General features: G+C 44.7%; 1 protein-coding gene across 1 annotated transcript in view; it reads right to left on the reverse strand.

Annotated features, from left to right (window-relative positions):
- Nucleotides 1–9,100: 9,100 nt before the first annotated feature.
- slc2a9l2 (solute carrier family 2 member 9, like 2) overlaps nucleotides 9,101–18,531 on the reverse strand; it is a 42,561-nt gene continuing 33,130 nt past the window's right edge. The window contains exons 12-14 of the mRNA XM_019880662.1: nucleotides 17,301–17,428; nucleotides 12,230–12,465; nucleotides 9,101–9,336 (exon numbers count right to left, since the gene is read on the reverse strand). Coding sequence (XP_019736221.1) covers nucleotides 9,330–9,336; nucleotides 12,230–12,465; nucleotides 17,301–17,428 — 371 coding nt within the window. The 3' untranslated portion in view covers nucleotides 9,101–9,329. The remainder of the gene's footprint in view (nucleotides 9,337–12,229; nucleotides 12,466–17,300; nucleotides 17,429–18,531) is intronic.

The raw sequence follows: 18,531 nt of genomic DNA on the forward strand, positions 1-18,531 counted from the left end.
GCGACTTGACGAAATAAAATGGAGTGGATTCAGCACACCATTTTTTTTCTCCATTGCACGGTCCGTTGCATTTGAACGTATTTCATTTGCGGCAGATGCACCAGTGGTTAGCGCGTCGACCTCACAGTGCGGAGGTCGTGGGTTCGATCCCGGCTCCGGCCTTCCTGTGTGGTGTTTGCATGTTCTCCCTGGGCCTGCGTGGGTTTTCTGCGGGTACTCCGGTTTCCTCCCAAAAACATGCATGGCAGGCTTATTTAACACTCCAAATTGTCCCTATGTGTGAGTGTGAGTGCAGATGGTTGTTTGTCGCTGTGTGCTCTGCGATAGGCTGGCAACCGGTTCAGGGTGTCCCCCTCCTCCTGCCCGAAGATGGCTGGGATAGGGTCTAGCACCCCCCGCGACCCTTGTGAGGATAAAGCGGATCGGAAAATGGATAGATGGATGTTATTTCATCTGATTGCTCATTCAGTCCAGTTTTGCTAGTTGTTTTCATGGTTACTAATGCTTCGTCCTCTCGCAGTGCAGTTATGTAATCAACGGCACCTGGCCTCACCCTTGTCCAGCTCCTCACCCCCGCCCCGCCGCTCGGGGCCCTCATTGTCTTCTGCCACTCATGTCTACCTCTGCCAGAACGTCTTTGTCGATATGCCTTTGCCCAGTTAATCCCCCCTTGCATCTTGAACTTCACTTTTTGATTCCCACCACCGTTTGTTCCGTTTGTGTTGGAGGTATCCTTTTGACGGTCAAGGAAGTTGGCTTTCATTGTTGTTCTGTTCGGAAATTACAATTGATACTCGGCTTGTAGGAGCAGCCTGCGTGCTATAACCTGAATGTTGTATTCGCCGCATGCATAGAAGAGCAGCATTCAGCAGATTGTTTCATTCTGAGCAGGAAAAGAGACATTAATAATAAAAGTGTTTGTCGCGCACCTCTGAACTGAGCCAAGCCATGTTTCCCTCACGCCTTCTCCCACCTTGTCTATTCCTTGCATCTGCCGACTGAGAGCACCACACATCAACCCTCCTCTTATCGGATAATTCCACCTGACTGTAAGATTTCTTTCCTCATGGACCTAGCCTAGAGCAAGGCTTCTCAAAGTTTACAGGGGGGAATTTTTGCCAAGGACCCCCTCGTAATAATAATGCCAGTCACACAAACTGAAACTACCGCGCATACCTCTAAATGCCAGAGGATATTTTTGACTAGATTTCTTCGCGTAGGGCACTCCTTTTCCCCAAGCCATTCAGAAGTTGACTTTCTAGTGTGTTTTGAATCACTGTCTTGCTGTAGAAACCAAGTGCGCTACGGCTAAAGGTCACAAAGTGACGGCTGGCCATTGTCCCGCAGGATTTTCTGGTAAAGAGCAAAATTCATGGTTCCATAATGCACAGCAAATCATCCAGATCCTGATTGAGCATTGCAGCCCCAGACTATCACACTAGCGGGCCGGATCTGACGTGGCGGGCCAGATCCGGCCCCCGGGCCTTGAGTTTGACACCTGTGCCGTACTGCGTTCCTTTGTGACCTTCTCGACCCTGGGAAGGTTCACCACTGTTCCATGTCGTCACCGTTTATGCCTCAAGCTTCAGAAATGACTTGCTAACACTGTCCAACCTGACAGATGTCAGTTACTTGAATTTTTTTCATTTAAATTTAAAAGCAGCATTTTATGTTTACTTGTTGGAAGAACTTGAACAGAGAAGCGGGGAAACTAGGCAAAAAAAAAAAATGTTTGTATGTCACTTCAAAGCTTTTTAATTCTCCCAAAGCTAAGATAGGGAGGAGTAATTGGTTTATTTGAAGTCGGTGGGTCAGTCCCTTTGTGTAGAAATGCAATTCATTAAATGATGTAACAAATGAGGCGGCCCGGTTTTCAAGTGGTTAGTGCATTGACATCACAGTGCAGAGGTCGTGGGTGCAATCCCGGCTCCAGACTTCCTGTATGGAGTTTGCATGTTCTCCCCGGGCCTGCGTGGGTTTTCTCCGGGTACTCCGGTTTCCTCTCACGTTCCATGCATGGCAGGCTGATTGTACACTCTAAATTGTCCTTAGGTGTGAGTGCGGATGGTTGTTCGTCTCTGTGTGCCCTGCGATTGGCTGGCAACCGGTTCAAGGACTAATCGCCACTCATTGATGTGAAATAGTTAATACCGTTCTAAACTCATGGTCTCCCTCAACCCCAGATCAGCTCAAGGGAAAATCGGGGGGGTATGTGTGTCAGAATGAGATAACCAGACTCCCTCCTCACTCCCCATATTGAACTTTATGTCCAGCTTCCCATGAATACCAATGATTACTATTTACTGTCAGAGCTGCGAAACAATGAGAAATGTTTGCTGCTCAAAGGCTTCTGGAAGGCCCGTTGAGTGCTGTTGTTTGGCAATTATCAGGGAAACAAGTTAGTTGATGAACGTGACCATTTTCCACGACTGCCTCATTCTCAGTTTGCAATCTGTCACAATTCTTAATTAAACATCGCTTTGAAGGCAAAGTTCCAATCGCTGAAAGTAACAAGTGTTGCTTTTTTTTTTTTTTTGTTTTGCTAGCCACTTCCTTGTGGGAATTGGTGTTGCTTGTGTCGAGAGCGGCAACCTTGGCTAACACTGAGCTACACTGCTTTTTAAACGTATGTGGGGAAAATCTAATCAAGAAACTCGTGACTTAGAATAAGAATAAGAATAAGAAAACCTTTATTCGTCTCACAATGGAGAAATTGCGGGTGGCATTTAGCGCCACAAAGGTGACAGGCCCATGAGGAAATGTAAACATGACATGAACACATTCACAAAAATGTCATTTTTTTTCTCCTTGTTGTTGCCACTTTCAAACGGGTTGAATTACTTTAATCAATATTTTTACATTATTATTATATGATGTTTACTGATTATTGTGTGGGGGGGGGGAATTGACATTCCCCCCCCCCCCCCCCCCCTCCATGATATTTAAAATGGCAGCTTCTACCTATAACATCTGTTAATTCTCACCGAGACAAGTGCATGTAGGTCACCGCGTGCTTCTGTTTTCGGCTCATCTCTTGAAAAAGTTTCAAATGACAGTGTGCCCGGTGCACCATCTGTACCGCAGCTGATTATGCCACGCTACAAAACAGAAGGTTAATGTGGAAGTGGGCCACATTATTCCTCGCCGCTCCACAAATAGACTGATGTTCATTTGCTGGATGGGGGGGGGGGGGGGGGGGTCCACTTTTATTTAATTTTTTTCCCCAGGGTCCTTCAAAAGCCAATCATTTGAAGAATACCCAATCAGTAAACAAGGCATTTAAATGAAAGCGAAGATCTGCACGCATGGTATTGAGACCTCCATTTTGTATGTGTTCAACATGACTGGCCTGCTTCGGCGACATGTGACTGGGGGCTCTCTCGGTAATTACTCAGGATCGACCCCCGGCTACACACCAAATCCCTGTAACATCTGACCCGAGGCTGTAATTACAATGTGAATGGCTACTGAAGAGCATAATGCGATAATATATGCGTAAATGTATGCAAATAACATACCGCACATGTTATCATTAACATTCTAGCATACGGAAAATGCAAGTGCAGGTTTTGTTTTTGACACCCAACCGCAAATTATGAGCTGCTTGAAAAGGCTATTGTTGCGCTAATGAAATCAAGGTCAGACATTAATAATCGCCGAGACTTCAAAATGGGGGACTGGCAGCTCGACCCGAGGCCTTTGCGTTTCGAGGCTGCGGGTCACTGACTGAATGAGGGGACTAAACGCGGATGTTTGCCAAGTGATGACAGACCGACGTATCGAGGAATAATAATAAATGGCATGGTAATGTCTCCGGCCGGATCTTGAGAGAACAAAGTGAAGCGTGACGGGAGTCATTTATGAGCATTCAATTAAGAGCAGACAAAACAAAAGTCAACGTGACAAAGCTTCTTAAAGGTAAGAAAAAAAAAAGAGATAATTTTCCGCTTCGTTATTAGAGTAAAGATTTTGTTTATGCCGGGACGGCCATGTTGAAAGTCTGTATTTAAGATTACATGATCAAAATGTGAGCTCATAAACTGTCTCGTGGCAAATTTGTTTGTATGAACGCAGGGCTGGATGGATTTGGGTAGACATATTCATCAGCGAGCCGTCAAAACATTGTCAACAGACTGAAAGCAGCAAAGCGTCGCACATAAATGAAATGGATGGTGGCGCTTCCACTGCAACTCGTACTTGAAGATTATTGACAAAAATGAAGCAGTGAGGAAAACAAGCATGTCAGTCGAGAGGACGGGGGAAGTGTTTTATTTTCACATAACGTTTATCACATGTACAAATGATCGCGTGGCTTCAACTAAATTACTCTGCAAGGCAGGCTTGACGCAACACCCGTTTTCCTTCCTGTTTGACGGCCGTGACTCATTTGTGACTGTCGGGTGGGTAACGCAACGGTGAGCTAATCTTGAGGGACTGCCGATTTGAAAATTTTCAAAACGGATGAGTCGCTGCCTGATGATTGAATAGTACAGAACCTTTCAGGATACATACAACCCACTATTGTAAATTATTAAGATACAGGCTGGCGGGATGCGAATCGATTTCGGGAAAAGGTCAGATGTGATATCATAATCTATGTAGGGATGATGACAAGATTGGGATTGTAATGATGAGTTATTGCCTCTGGAGAGCCTGCAAATGTGTCAAGTAAGATAGAGGATGTGTTCTACAAAAAATAAAATTAAAAAATTAACCCTTTCAGGGACAGCGGTGACTACAGCGGACAGCTTATCAGGTTATCAGGTTACAGGAGGCATGAAAGGGTTAAAAGGAGCATTTTTTTTTTTTTTCCCGATCCATCCATCAACTGAGCCGCTTATCCTCACGAGTGTTGCGGCTGTGCTGGAACCTACCCGGACAATTGGTGGAGTACCCCCTGGACTGGTTGCCAGCCAATCGCAGGGCACACATAGACATGAGCATCTTGTTAAAGGAGACACTTTACGGACATTTGACCTTTAAATGGTTTGTAATCTAATAGATTGTGTGTGAAAAAACGCACCCAAGTACAATTTCATCCATCCATCCATTTTCGTCCGCAGTACACAGAACCAGAATGAATGTGTGACCTGTTACGATTTTTGTAGCATTAAATGCAGAATAAATTATGGAACATCATCATCATCATCAGACATCATTTTAGCAATTATGACACTCAACCCAGATGTTCACTTATTGTCATAATTTTGACAAATGCCAAGTGCTGTCTCAAGTTTGTTTTTTGTTCAACTCCATCAGCAAACTACGGTGCAGTGATAGAGCTTTTTATTTGTGTACTATATATATATATATCCCCGCTGTACAGATGCAGCCATTCAGAAGGTGGACACCCGAGGTCAAGAGTGTCTGTAAGCTTGTTTGGAGAGCGCAGGCTGGGGGACACTGCAGGACTCCGAGGGGAGCAGGAAGGACACACAGATGTTGACAGGAAGGTCGACCGTTTCACTGCGTGCAATGACCTTCCGCAGGGATGCGGTTGGACTGGTGTGAGGACTGTGCCGTGCTTGCCCAACATTGAGCCTTGAATCTCCCTCGACAAAGGAAAGGCTCCTCGCCCAGAGAAAAAGCAGCCTTTGGGGAAGGGGGGGTGGGGCGGGGGGGGGGGGGCATAAGAAGCCAACGAGTGCAAAAGGAGCTGAAGATAGAGTTTGAGACAGGTTAAAGCAAGGGCATCCAAAGTACGGACCGGGGGCCGTTTGCAGCCCGCTATTCATGATTCGTCGCCCCGCCGCGTATTCTAAGAAGAACATTTCTTTTAATTTCTGCTCCGTGTCAAGGTCCGATTTAATTAATGAGCCCAAAGTAACTGTTTTGAAAAATGGTCCACTGACGACAGTTTGCTCTTATTTTGGTTCTAAGTAATAAGATGGGATTTGGCTGCTCTTTAGTGCACAGGTGGATGTAGTACAGTGGGACACAGGGACGTTGGCCACCCCACAATCTTGAAAACTCTTTCATGACAGAAAAAAAAAATTCTTTCCATTTTCTTCACTCAAACATATACTTGATCCCTTAGGTAGCAATCTATAAGGATATAAAGCGAACAGATCCCTTTTTTTTTTTGCAGAGTACCGCTTGTTACGTTTAAATTGGAAACCAGACATCAAAGACAAAATCAGTAAAGCACAGACCAGATGAGGTGACACACTCACACACTCAACATAAAACTCACGTCGCCGCCATCTTGGATAGATTGTGGAACACAATTTAAAGCACATAATTGAAAATCTTACTCTGTGATGATTGTGTGCAGCAGACCCTCTATGCCCTCTGAGTCTTGGTTGAACGGTGCAGAGATGCGGCTACACAGTTAATCACTGCGTCACTGTGGTCTTGACCCAGCAGCAACATGCCCACCAGCCGGAGCGGCTCATTAGAGTCCGAACCCCCGCTAATGCAGTGGTGAGAGGTGGCACATTGGTGACATTTCTCAAACCATAAGAGGTCAATCTCATCTCTGAAGAAGAAAACTTCACCTGCGGTTTTAAAAGTATAGCGCTGCTGATTGGCGCATTAAGATTCATCCGATTGAGTTGTGACATACTGCATCATGTACGCTACTGCAAGTCAGGAAAAACTGGAAATGCAGATTCCCTTCAGAAAGTCAGCTAGTGTGGCTGCTTTAGAGCGCCTTGTTGTTGACCATGTGTGAAAGGCATTACAGGTATAGTGATGAAGGGATTTATTTATTTATTTATTTATTTTAAGTCCCACTTGACAACCAGAGTGTGCGCACATGTCTCGGAAAGAAGGCGGAAGAGGAAAGTAAAAATAACGTTACTTTAGAGCGCCTAGTTGTCACGGCATGGAAAAGCTTTGAGACAACCCGGCGGGATACATTCCAGCCCTTTTTCCAGGTGTAGAAGTAGCATCTGATTGATGGGTTTCAGCACATCCAGAGAACGGCTAGCTTTTTCAAGATTTTTTACAAAGCCTCATGTTATAAATGTATCAGTCATTTTTGGCAGGTTTATTAAAAAAAACAAAACAAAAACAAAACAAAAAACCCCCGCGTCTCTGAGATGTCTCAACTTAACAAGACTTTCACTTTTACTTTCGGGGACTTCATTCCATTTCAGTTAAAATTGCATTTATCAATGGCTACCAAAAAAATAAAAATCAAGTCTCATGCCGAGTCAAAAGCCAAATAATAAAAATGAGTTTTAAGACGGGTGATAGAGATGGGCAGTGAGGGGGAGGGGCGGGGGGTTGCCACCTTGAAGGGCGTTATCCCGTTTTTAGGCACGGTTGCCTGGCAACGAAAATAATCAGTGTATTAATATGTGGCACAAGCTGTCAGGCTGGCAACGCTGTAATCTCTGCCGGTTTTAATTGACTGGACGGTGGCCTAAAATGGTTGCAGGCTATGATTCAACTCGGTCAAGGGTTGAGTTTGTTTTGATCAATTCTTGTGCGAGGAAGTGTCTCGCATTTTCATCGCCGATGTTGTTTTCTTCGCATTCCTTTCATCCTTCTCGGAATTTTTTGTGCTTAGCGTACCACACATGATGTGATCAGAAAATCTGACTGTTAGGTTGCAATTGTTTCCATTTTCTATACTTTGCATATTTGCAGAGGGCCCCTGTAAATTATTTTTCTGTTGAAATTATGATTCATGTACTCAAATTCTCTACTGTTGGAAAGCCTGCTTGTTTGTTTTCAAACTGACGTCCTATTTCAACAGAACATGCGTCTGCGGTATGAGCAAGAACCGTAAATCACAACTCCAGGCAAGCAAGAAAAGAAAATACATTTATTTAGTTGACAAAATAAAAATTGGGCAAGTAAAACAACACTAAATAATAAGCAATAAAACATTGATCATGATCAATGACAACAGTGAGGATGGAACTAAAACACCTTTAAACGAGCAGCGTTTAAAATCCTTTCAACTGCGGACACACAAGGCCGTCTGTGTGCGTATGGAGATATGTTTTAACCTCACAGCGAGTACGTTCATAAATACTGAAGCCATCCTATCCTACTGAGGGCAACCTGTATTCGCTTCCCAATTCCACGCTTGTCTGCTTCCGACCAAATCACTTCCTCGATCAGCTCACACCAGGTGGCAAAATCACCTTTTGGGTTTTAGAAGCACCGCAACTGTGCCTGTCAGAACACTCTCTCTCTCTCTTTCTATTTTTTTTTTTTTTTACTGCCCTCATTCATATTTTCCAGCGTCACACACCAGATGACCACCAACCAAAACTCATGGCACAGCTAGCTAGCCATATGTACACCAGTATGTCAAAGCTGCTAAACTGTAATTCATTGCCTTTGGCAACCATCCATTTCCCCCCATTCACCATTTCAATGCCTTCATGTGGAAACTCTCATTTTGTGTGAGATTTCCTTTTAACATTCTAAATAAGAATATGAAATTAGAATGCTAATTCACTTATTTATTCTCCGGGAAGTCAGAAACAACAATAGCGTTCATTCTGTTAGGCGAGGTAGTGTGGTAGCCTCTTGGCTAGCGCGCGCGCGCGTTCAATTAGCCAAAGAATGTATGAGTAAACAGGTTGTTGGTCTTGGTGTGCATTACAGAAAATGGATGGATACAAATACTATTTTTTTTTTGTGTAGGACTGCAAAAATCAAAACAAAACAAAAAAAAGTCAATGAATAAAAATAAAAATAAATTGTAGCATAAATAATCAAATATGTTTTGCTATTTTACAAATTCGAAATTTTGATTTCATTGTTCAGTATAAAAGTCTGTTTTGGAATTCATAGTTTGGCATTGTAGTATTAAATATGTAATTTCAATGAAGGGGCTGTACTGGTGTACATATCCATGACAGAAACAGAAAGATAATTTTGGTAATTATAAATGCCTTTAATTTAGGGTGGCATAAACCTTGAAAACCAGTGGTGGTTTGATACTAATATACACACACGCACACACACACACACACTCGGACACACACACACACACACACGCACACACACACACACACACACACACACTCGCACACACACACACACACACACACGCACACACACACACACACACACACACACACACACACACCACACACACACACACACACACACACACACACACACACACACACACACACACACACACACTTCACAGTGGTCACTGAACTAGTAGGAAAAACTCGGACAGAATGGCAAGAAAAAATTATTTTCGTTAAAGCTCAGAAAAAAATGTACAAAGTCTATGAAACATTTCATTTAGTGTGACACATTTCTTTCTTCCAAGATTAAATGCAGGAAAAAAACCCAACAATAAAAACAATGTTATTGTGAATCTTAATGTTGCCTCAAAACAAGATTTAGATTTAAAAGGAACTCTCCATCTTAAAGCCATTTTGCACTTTCTCGTTCTGATCCTGCCCGGTACACAGAACGAGCTTCATTTCATGGCTCGTCGAGGAAACCGGGACTTTGTTGATCTTGGCAAAACTCTGGCTAATGTCCATGAACGTTTTCTTTTTGGTTTCAGGGAGGATGATAAAGAGATAGATTGCCGCCACCACACAGAAGCCCACAAACACCAGGAAGGCAAATGTCTCCAGGGCCTCCTACACAAAAACAGAAAAGAAAGCGCAGGACAAATGCCATCATATTTTCCCATTGCCATTCAAACAATCACCAACGGGTATTTACAGGTTACAGCCATCTAATTAGTTAACAAACTTGACCCTTACACAATTAACCGTCCCTATATCAGGCTGGTGATAAATCCACTCAGAAATTAAATCCATCCTTTACACACTGATTACTCACAGCGAGAATTTATGATGAACAAGAGTTGCTTGTGCGTGTTAGCCTGACCCTGAGCGCCAGAGTGAAGGACACAACATAATTGCAGAACGATGCACGCACCTGCTCAAACTAATAGCCAGTCCAAAATAGCCACGCGTGGCCGAACAGAAGAACAACTTACCGTTGGAGCTGTTATATCACTCCGGCTGACACAGTTTTCCCCATGTTGAGCGAATTTCATAAGAGCGCCGAAAAAACAACACCGTGCAAAGGGCCTGACCCACTTTTCATGCGGTCTCTATGATGTAATGCTCATCTGCAAAGTTAGATGAAAACCCCCCCCACAAAAAAACAAAAGCAAAACGCTGCCTCTCTCTCCCAGCTGTTGTGGGCGGTGAGTCATCTTCAAACAGGACACCCTTGCCCCCACGCCGTCTGTGTTTAACCCTGTCACCATATCGGATACAGACGAGCGAGTGCAGCAGAAGCTCATCCGGGGTCGCCTCGATGCGCACGCAAACAATAAGCTACAGACCCATCTGTGTGTGAACGCAAAGAGCCGTCCATAAGGGACAGCTCATAGAACTGCAGAGCACAGTGAGGGGGGGAATGGAACTCGACTGTCTAGGACAGCACGTCCAAGGAGGGACAGAACGAGAAGAAACTTGACAGATAGAACAGAGAACACAAAGAAGGTGAGGTGGTCTGCGAAAACATATTTGCTCCTCCACATGCCCATAGCGGGCAGTCCAACTATTTGGTTTCTGGGGCAGCACTTAGTCATAATCTGTGGCTGAGGGTGTAGGCTGTCACTGCAGGGGATTAAATGCATGTGTGAGAGGGGTTTTATAGGTTTGCTGCGTCCCAGTGGAAGCCTATTGAAGGACAGCGCCTGCGGTGGGGAAAAGCGTACAACAGATGACAGCGGCATCACCGCAAATATCGCACTGGGCTGTTTAGGAGGTTTTATGGATTATTGCGTTTCTGTCACATCGTCACAGCCGGATAATTGGGAGACACACAGTCGCTGTGAAGTACAGTTATGGATCATAGCTCACGCAGCACAATCATAAGGGACGCGGACGCAAATAGCTATATTGAGTATGAGGGCTAATGATTGCGCACTCGTGCAACACACTAATTGCGCTTGTTCATAGCTCACGTTGTAATTGTGACTCAGTCATTTAATTGAGTTCATTGCAGGATCTGCAAATTAAACGTGTGCCATTCATCCGTGGAATATCAAACTCGCAAAGCTCGATGATCCACGGATATGGGATGGATGAACTGGGACCCCGTGTTCTGTACACATGGATCTAATCTCCAGCAAATAACTCACCAGAAGGGATGCCGATCAATGTGTCTATTCACAAGACAATCCAAACATTGTTTCGGGAGCCATGTGGACTCTCATCACACTCTTTTTTTCTTCCCCTGACCTGAAAGCTGCTGGCACGCACATCTGGCAGCTTTGTAACAACAGTGATGTGAGCACAGCCAATTGGGATCTGTTTGTTTTTTGTAGCACGAGAACATGAGCACTGGGACGTTGTCTTGTTGGCCTCTGTGCATGTTCTCTCTGAAGAGGTGTCTGAGTGTTGTTTTTTTTTTTTTCTTTCATCAAGTGGTTGCATGAAATAAAAGCATCTGGATTCTCGCTGATTTTTTGTCAAGCAGAGTAGTGGCCTACTTAAAAATAAAAAAAAAATCTGTATCCAGAGGATCTCATTTTGTGAAACCACTTGACGAAATGAAAGGGAGAAAATTCGACACAATTTTTCAGTCTACATACATACAGTGTAAAAATGGCAACCGGCTGCACGTTTCGTTTGCTTAAAAAAAAAAAAAGGCTCATTGAAATGGACAGCCATAGTTATGAAATAACATGTCTTCCACCTGAGCAGCCTGGTGGACGACTGGTTAGCACGTCGACCTCACAGTGTGGAAGTGCAGGGTTCGATTCCGGCTCCGGCCGTCCTGTGTTGAATTCACATGTTCTGCCCGTGCCTGCGTGGGTTTTCTCCGGGTACTCCGGGTTCCTCCCACATTCCAAAAACATGCATGGCAGTCTGATTGAACACTCTAAATTGTCCCGAGGTGTGAGTGTGAGCGCGGATGGTTGTTCGTCTCTGTGTGCCTTGCGATTGGCTGGCAACCCGTTTAGGGTGTCCTCCGCCTACTGCCCGAAGACAGCTAGGATAGGCTGCAGCACCCCCCGCGACCCTTGTGAGGATAAAGCGGATCAGAAAATGGATGGATGGATGGATGGATGGAGGTACTGTACATATATTACTTAGCAATCCTCCAGATACAAAGAGAAAGGTCTTAGGGTTTATCTTAGCCTCTGTTGCAAGGTGATTCTCTGTTAACCTTTGGCTATTTTGATAATGCAACTTTCCAGTATAATAATGCTTGCCGTGGTCTGTTGAGAATTCAAAGCCAATAGAAGCCACTTTATCGGTTGATTTAAAAGGAACTCTCCATCTTAAAGCCATTTTGCACTTTCTCGTTCTGATCCTGCCCGGTACACAGAACGAGCTTCATTTCATGGCTCGTCGAGGAAACCGGGACTTTGTTGATCTTGGCAAAACTCTGGCTAATGTCCATGAACGTTTTCTTTTTGGTTTCAGGGAGGATGATAAAGAGATAGATTGCCGCCACCACACAGAAGCCCACAAACACCAGGAAGGCAAATGTCTCCAGGGCCTCCTACACAAAAACAGAAAAGAAAGCGCAGGACAAATGCCATCATATTTTCCCATTGCCATTCAAACAATCACCAACGGGTATTTACAGGTTACAGCCATCTAATTAGTTAACAAACTTGACCCTTACACAATTAACCGTCCCTATATCAGGCTGGTGATAAATCCACTCAGAAATTAAATCCATCCTTTACACACTGATTACTCACAGCGAGAATTTATGATGAACAAGAGTTGCTTGTGCGTGTTAGCCTGACCCTGAGCGCCAGAGTGAAGGACACAACATAATTGCAGAACGATGCACGCACCTGCTCAAACTAATAGCCAGTCCAAAATAGCCACGCGTGGCCGAACAGAAGAACAACTTACCGTTGGAGCTGTTATATCACTCCGGCTGACACAGTTTTCCCCATGTTGAGCGAATTTCATAAGAGCGCCGAAAAAACAACACCGTGCAAAGGGCCTGACCCACTTTTCATGCGGTCTCTATGATGTAATGCTCATCTGCAAAGTTAGATGAAAACCCCCCCCACAAAAAAACAAAAGCAAAACGCTGCCTCTCTCTCCCAGCTGTTGTGGGCGGTGAGTCATCTTCAAACAGGACACCCTTGCCCCCACGCCGTCTGTGTTTAACCCTGTCACCATATCGGATACAGACGAGCGAGTGCAGCAGAAGCTCATCCGGGGTCGCCTCGATGCGCACGCAAACAATAAGCTACAGACCCATCTGTGTGTGAACGCAAAGAGCCGTCCATAAGGGACAGCTCATAGAACTGCAGAGCACAGTGAGGGGGGGAATGGAACTCGACTGTCTAGGACAGCACGTCCAAGGAGGGACAGAACGAGAAGAAACTTGACAGATAGAACAGAGAACACAAAGAAGGTGAGGTGGTCTGCGAAAACATATTTGCTCCTCCACATGCCCATAGCGGGCAGTCCAACTATTTGGTTTCTGGGGCAGCACTTAGTCATAATCTGTGGCTGAGGGTGTAGGCTGTCACTGCAGGGGATTAAATGCATGTGTGAGAGGGGTTTTATAGGTTTGCTGCGTCCCAGTGGAAGCCTATTGAAGGACAGCGCCTGCGGTGGGGAAAAGCGTACAACAGATGACAGCGGCATCACCGCAAATATCGCACTGGGCTGTTTAGGAGGTTTTATGGATTATTGCGTTTCTGTCACATCGTCACAGCCGGATAATTGGGAGACACACAGTCGCTGTGAAGTACAGTTATGGATCATAGCTCACGCAGCACAATCATAAGGGACGCGGACGCAAATAGCTATATTGAGTATGAGGGCTAATGATTGCGCACTCGTGCAACACACTAATTGCGCTTGTTCATAGCTCACGTTGTAATTGTGACTCAGTCATTTAATTGAGTTCATTGCAGGATCTGCAAATTAAACGTGTGCCATTCATCCGTGGAATATCAAACTCGCAAAGCTCGATGATCCACGGATATGGGATGGATGAACTGGGACCCCGTGTTCTGTACACATGGATCTAATCTCCAGCAAATAACTCACCAGAAGGGATGCCGATCAATGTGTCTATTCACAAGACAATCCAAACATTGTTTCGGGAGCCATGTGGACTCTCATCACACTCTTTTTTTCTTCCCCTGACCTGAAAGCTGCTGGCACGCACATCTGGCAGCTTTGTAACAACAGTGATGTGAGCACAGCCAATTGGGATCTGTTTGTTTTTTGTAGCACGAGAACATGAGCACTGGGACGTTGTCTTGTTGGCCTCTGTGCATGTTCTCTCTGAAGAGGTGTCTGAGTGTTGTTTTTTTTTTTTTCTTTCATCAAGTGGTTGCATGAAATAAAAGCATCTGGATTCTCGCTGATTTTTTGTCAAGCAGAGTAGTGGCCTACTTAAAAATAAAAAAAAAATCTGTATCCAGAGGATCTCATTTTGTGAAACCACTTGACGAAATGAAAGGGAGAAAATTCGACACAATTTTTCAGTCTACATACATACAGTGTAAAAATGGCAACCGGCTGCACGTTTCGTTTGCTTAAAAAAAAAAAAAGGCTCATTGAAATGGACAGCCATAGTTATGAAATAACATGTCTTCCACCTGAGCAGCCTGGTGGACGACTGGTTAGCACGTCGACCTCACAGTGTGGAAGTGCAGGGTTCGATTCCGGCTCCGGCCGTCCTGTGTTGAATTCACATGTTCTGCCCGTGCCTGCGTGGGTTTTCTCCGGGTACTCCGGGTTCCTCCCACATTCCAAAAACATGCATGGCAGTCTGATTGAACACTCTAAATTGTCCCGAGGTGTGAGTGTGAGCGCGGATGGTTGTTCGTCTCTGTGTGCCTTGCGATTGGCTGGCAACCCGTTTAGGGTGTCCTCCGCCTACTGCCCGAAGACAGCTAGGATAGGCTGCAGCACCCCCCGCGACCCTTGTGAGGATAAAGCGGATCAGAAAATGGATGGATGGATGGATGGATGGAGGTACTGTACATATATTACTTAGCAATCCTCCAGATACAAAGAGAAAGGTCTTAGGGTTTATCTTAGCCTCTGTTGCAAGGTGATTCTCTGTTAACCTTTGGCTATTTTGATAATGCAACTTTCCAGTATAATAATGCTTGCCGTGGTCTGTTGAGAATTCAAAGACAATAGAAGCCACTTTATCGGTTTCTGTTCAAGTGCAAGTTGAGCCCTTTACTTTTATAGAGATGGAAAAAAAATGTGCTGATGAAGGGAGGTGCAAGTGTCACACCAGAGGTCAGACTTCTTTTCAGATGCGACCCGTGTGTCTGACAATGCAAAATTTGACAAACTGTAATCGACCTGTACCGCTCCCTCACGCTGAAAGCAATTTCTCACCTCAGTCACGTTTTCTCTCACGCTTGTCCCTTGGTGCAATTAACTGCGTTGATGTATTTATTCTGTAATTGCACACTCATCTCCATTGTATTCCTTTTTTCCACTTGATGTCAGTTGTCAACATTCCAGCAAGCACCCATCAAAATGAAGCGTCCTGCATTGTTATCATCACATGACGTCGCTTTTCTTTGTGGTCCACCTATCGGCGACTAACACAGACATGAAAGTGTGCTGACTGGAAGCTTGTGATGCAAAGTGTAACATATGGAATGGCAATTACGGTGCGATCACAGTGATGCCACGGGGGGCCACGTGCAAGTCTGGATGCCAGAAGAGTCTCTCGTGTACTGCTGAGAGAATAAGCAAGATGGATTTTGAAAGGTAAAGCTGTCCCTTTGGCTCACCTGGAGCCAAAAGATGCGCAATTGGTGGAGGAAATGTTTGTCAAGTTACAGATGAATTATGGCAAATCAAATATCATCATTGAGGCAAATCAAATATATTTTTTCAGGAGCCAAAGTAGTGGCCAAACCTCATTCCAATTGGACATATTTCTCGCCTAACACATATTTTAACGTTATCCATTTTTTAATTCCGTTTTTTCTTTTTTAACGCGAGTGATGCATATTCAGGAAAGAATTGCCACGTGTGTTCACTGGTGTTACTGGAGAGTGTTAGGCGCTTGATTTATAAGTCAAAGGATGACACGGTGCTACGTCTGACTTGAAGGCTAAATTTAGGTTCTGCGGGTGCAACAGAGGACAAAGGCAGACAAGACTTGACTTTCATTTGGCACAACTTTCACTCAGACTGAAAATAAAGTAGAACTGATTTTTGTCAAGGCACTTCCCCTTCTAGTAGTCATGATTTGAATCGTTACATCTCAGAAATTCAACCTCTTGAACAACAACAAGCAAACATCAAAATGAAGGCACCCGAATTATTAGGCTGCTTTCCCTGCCTAAGTGCAGTACTCCATTCATACGCACTATGCCTGTCTAGTGGTGCCTCTTGGGATATGACATGACCTGACCCGACTTAAGATACTTTTCGAGAGTCTTTGTTGGGACAATTTTTGTTTTTGACTTGAGAGGCAAGCACTGTACGGTGGCAGTAAACTCAATTCAACTCACGACACAACAAGCAGCGGTTTGGGATATAATAGAACAATTCTACAGAGCATAAAACAAAAAGAATCACACAATGGCTTTATTTTCATGACCAGCGCAAGTCTGGCATGAGGCGCTGTCGAAATATTTATTGGGGGGAGCTGGACTTTGCTTTGGTATTTTCACCCGCTCGGCTCGGTTTACCGGCGAATGAATGCATTTCAGTATTTTGCGCCGTTGTGGGCATGAACACAGCCAACTAGATTGGTGTCCAATCGAAGCGGCACCTTTCATGCTCTTTAAAATGAACGTACCAGAGGCGCACAGTCCTTGGAAGGTGGAAGGAGAAACCGATTTACAGCCTGATAGTATGCGTGCGCCTGTGAGAGTGTTTTAAGCTTTTGAGAGACCCATGCACATTTTCCCCAGGAGCACAGTGACTTTGCGGGATACTGAGTCAAAGGTCTGTTAAAGGTCCTCAGAGGAAAGCTGGGTGAACTTTGAAAATTAGAAAACGAGACCAGGTTGACCCTTCAGTGTCTACAGCGGAGAAAAGTAAAAGATCTTATGTGGCCATCACATTCTGTTGACCTCATTATCATTGAGCCAATCCGGGGAGATCTGAAACGTGCAGTTCATGTAAAACAGCCCAAGAATTTACAGGAACTGGAATCTTTTCACCAAGAAGAATGGGCCGTTTTAACACCTGAGAAAGTAATGCGCATCTTCCAAAAGTATCCCGAAAGACTGCAAGGAGTCGATGATAAATGGGCTAATAAGAACTAAGGATATGCTAGGAACACATTCCACTTCTGTTTAAGAGAGTATAATTTCTTTCATCAGCACTGATACACTAAAATAGATACTTCTTCACCAAGTATGGACTTACCTGTATAAAAGGAAACAAGAGTCCCACTGCAAAGTTGGACAGCCAGTTCACAATGCCGGCAATCATGAAGGCGGCAGGCCTGTAGGACTGCTCAAACAGTTCACCGGTCAGGATAAAGGGGATGCCTCCTATCAAAGAAGAGGAGAACGTCACCGGTTATCAACCGAGCTGACCGCACTGAAGTAAAAAGGGGAAAGTGACAAGTCAATTCTGTTCTCTCCCACTCTGGTTAACTGCTGGTGAATGTAAACAAGGCAAAATGATCACACTCGAGTCCTCATCCCATTAGCAGAACTAATAGAGAACACCGGGGCTCAATTTAAATGTGCGGCGCAAATTTACTTTGTTGAACCGTGTTCGTGAACCCGTTTCTCCTGATTATTTTTTTAATCTTCTGTTTCTTAACAGCCCACTGAGTCACTCGCAAACAAACTTTAATTGCTTCGATTTTTCTATCCAGAGGTAAGCCAAAGGCGGAAGTTTTCTCCAGGCACTCCGGTTTCCTCCCACATTCCAAAAACATGCATGGCAGGCTGATTGAACACTCAAAATTGTCCTTCGGTGCGAGTGTGAGCGCGGATGGTTGTGCGTCTCTGTGTGCCCTGTGATTGGCTGGCAACCGGTTCAGGGTGTACCCCGCCTACTACCCAAAGACAGCTGGGATAGGCTGCAGCGACCCTTGTGAGGATAAAGCGGATCAGAAAATGGATGGATGGATGGAGAACAGAGAATGATGCATGAGCGAAGGTGACTAAATATTGCGGATATGGAAACTGCGATGCAGTTTGTGTGAGCTTGATTTGATGGGGGTGCTGTCAGTGATGACACCCAGACTCAGAGGGGGGAAACGGTGGAATCGTCAAAGGTAATGGGGAAACTATACGCTTTGGCAAGTGTAGAGGAACACTTGATTTTTGTCGCAATTGAGTTTGAGGAAGTTTGTACTAAACCAGATTTGGAGTTCAGGGAGGCATTCTGCAAAGTTGAAAAGGGGATTCGGGCTAACTGGAGAGGTCTAGCTGGGGGTCATCTGCATGGGTGTTTAAATGGATGTTGAATTTGTGGGAGAGAATCCTGATGGGAGTCAGATATGTCATGAAGAGGAAAGGCAGGTCAGAGCGCACCTGAGGTGACTTGGGGTGGCTGACAAGTGAATGATTTTAATTGAAGGACCTGAGTGCAAGGCCGACAAACAAGCAGCAGCTCAAGCTTGCTCTGCTAAAGGTCTGGA

Source organism: Hippocampus comes, unplaced genomic scaffold, assembly GCF_001891065.2.
Source record: "Hippocampus comes isolate QL1 unplaced genomic scaffold, H_comes_QL1_v1.1 scaffold68, whole genome shotgun sequence".
Classification (NCBI taxonomy): Eukaryota; Metazoa; Chordata; class Actinopteri; order Syngnathiformes; family Syngnathidae; genus Hippocampus; species Hippocampus comes.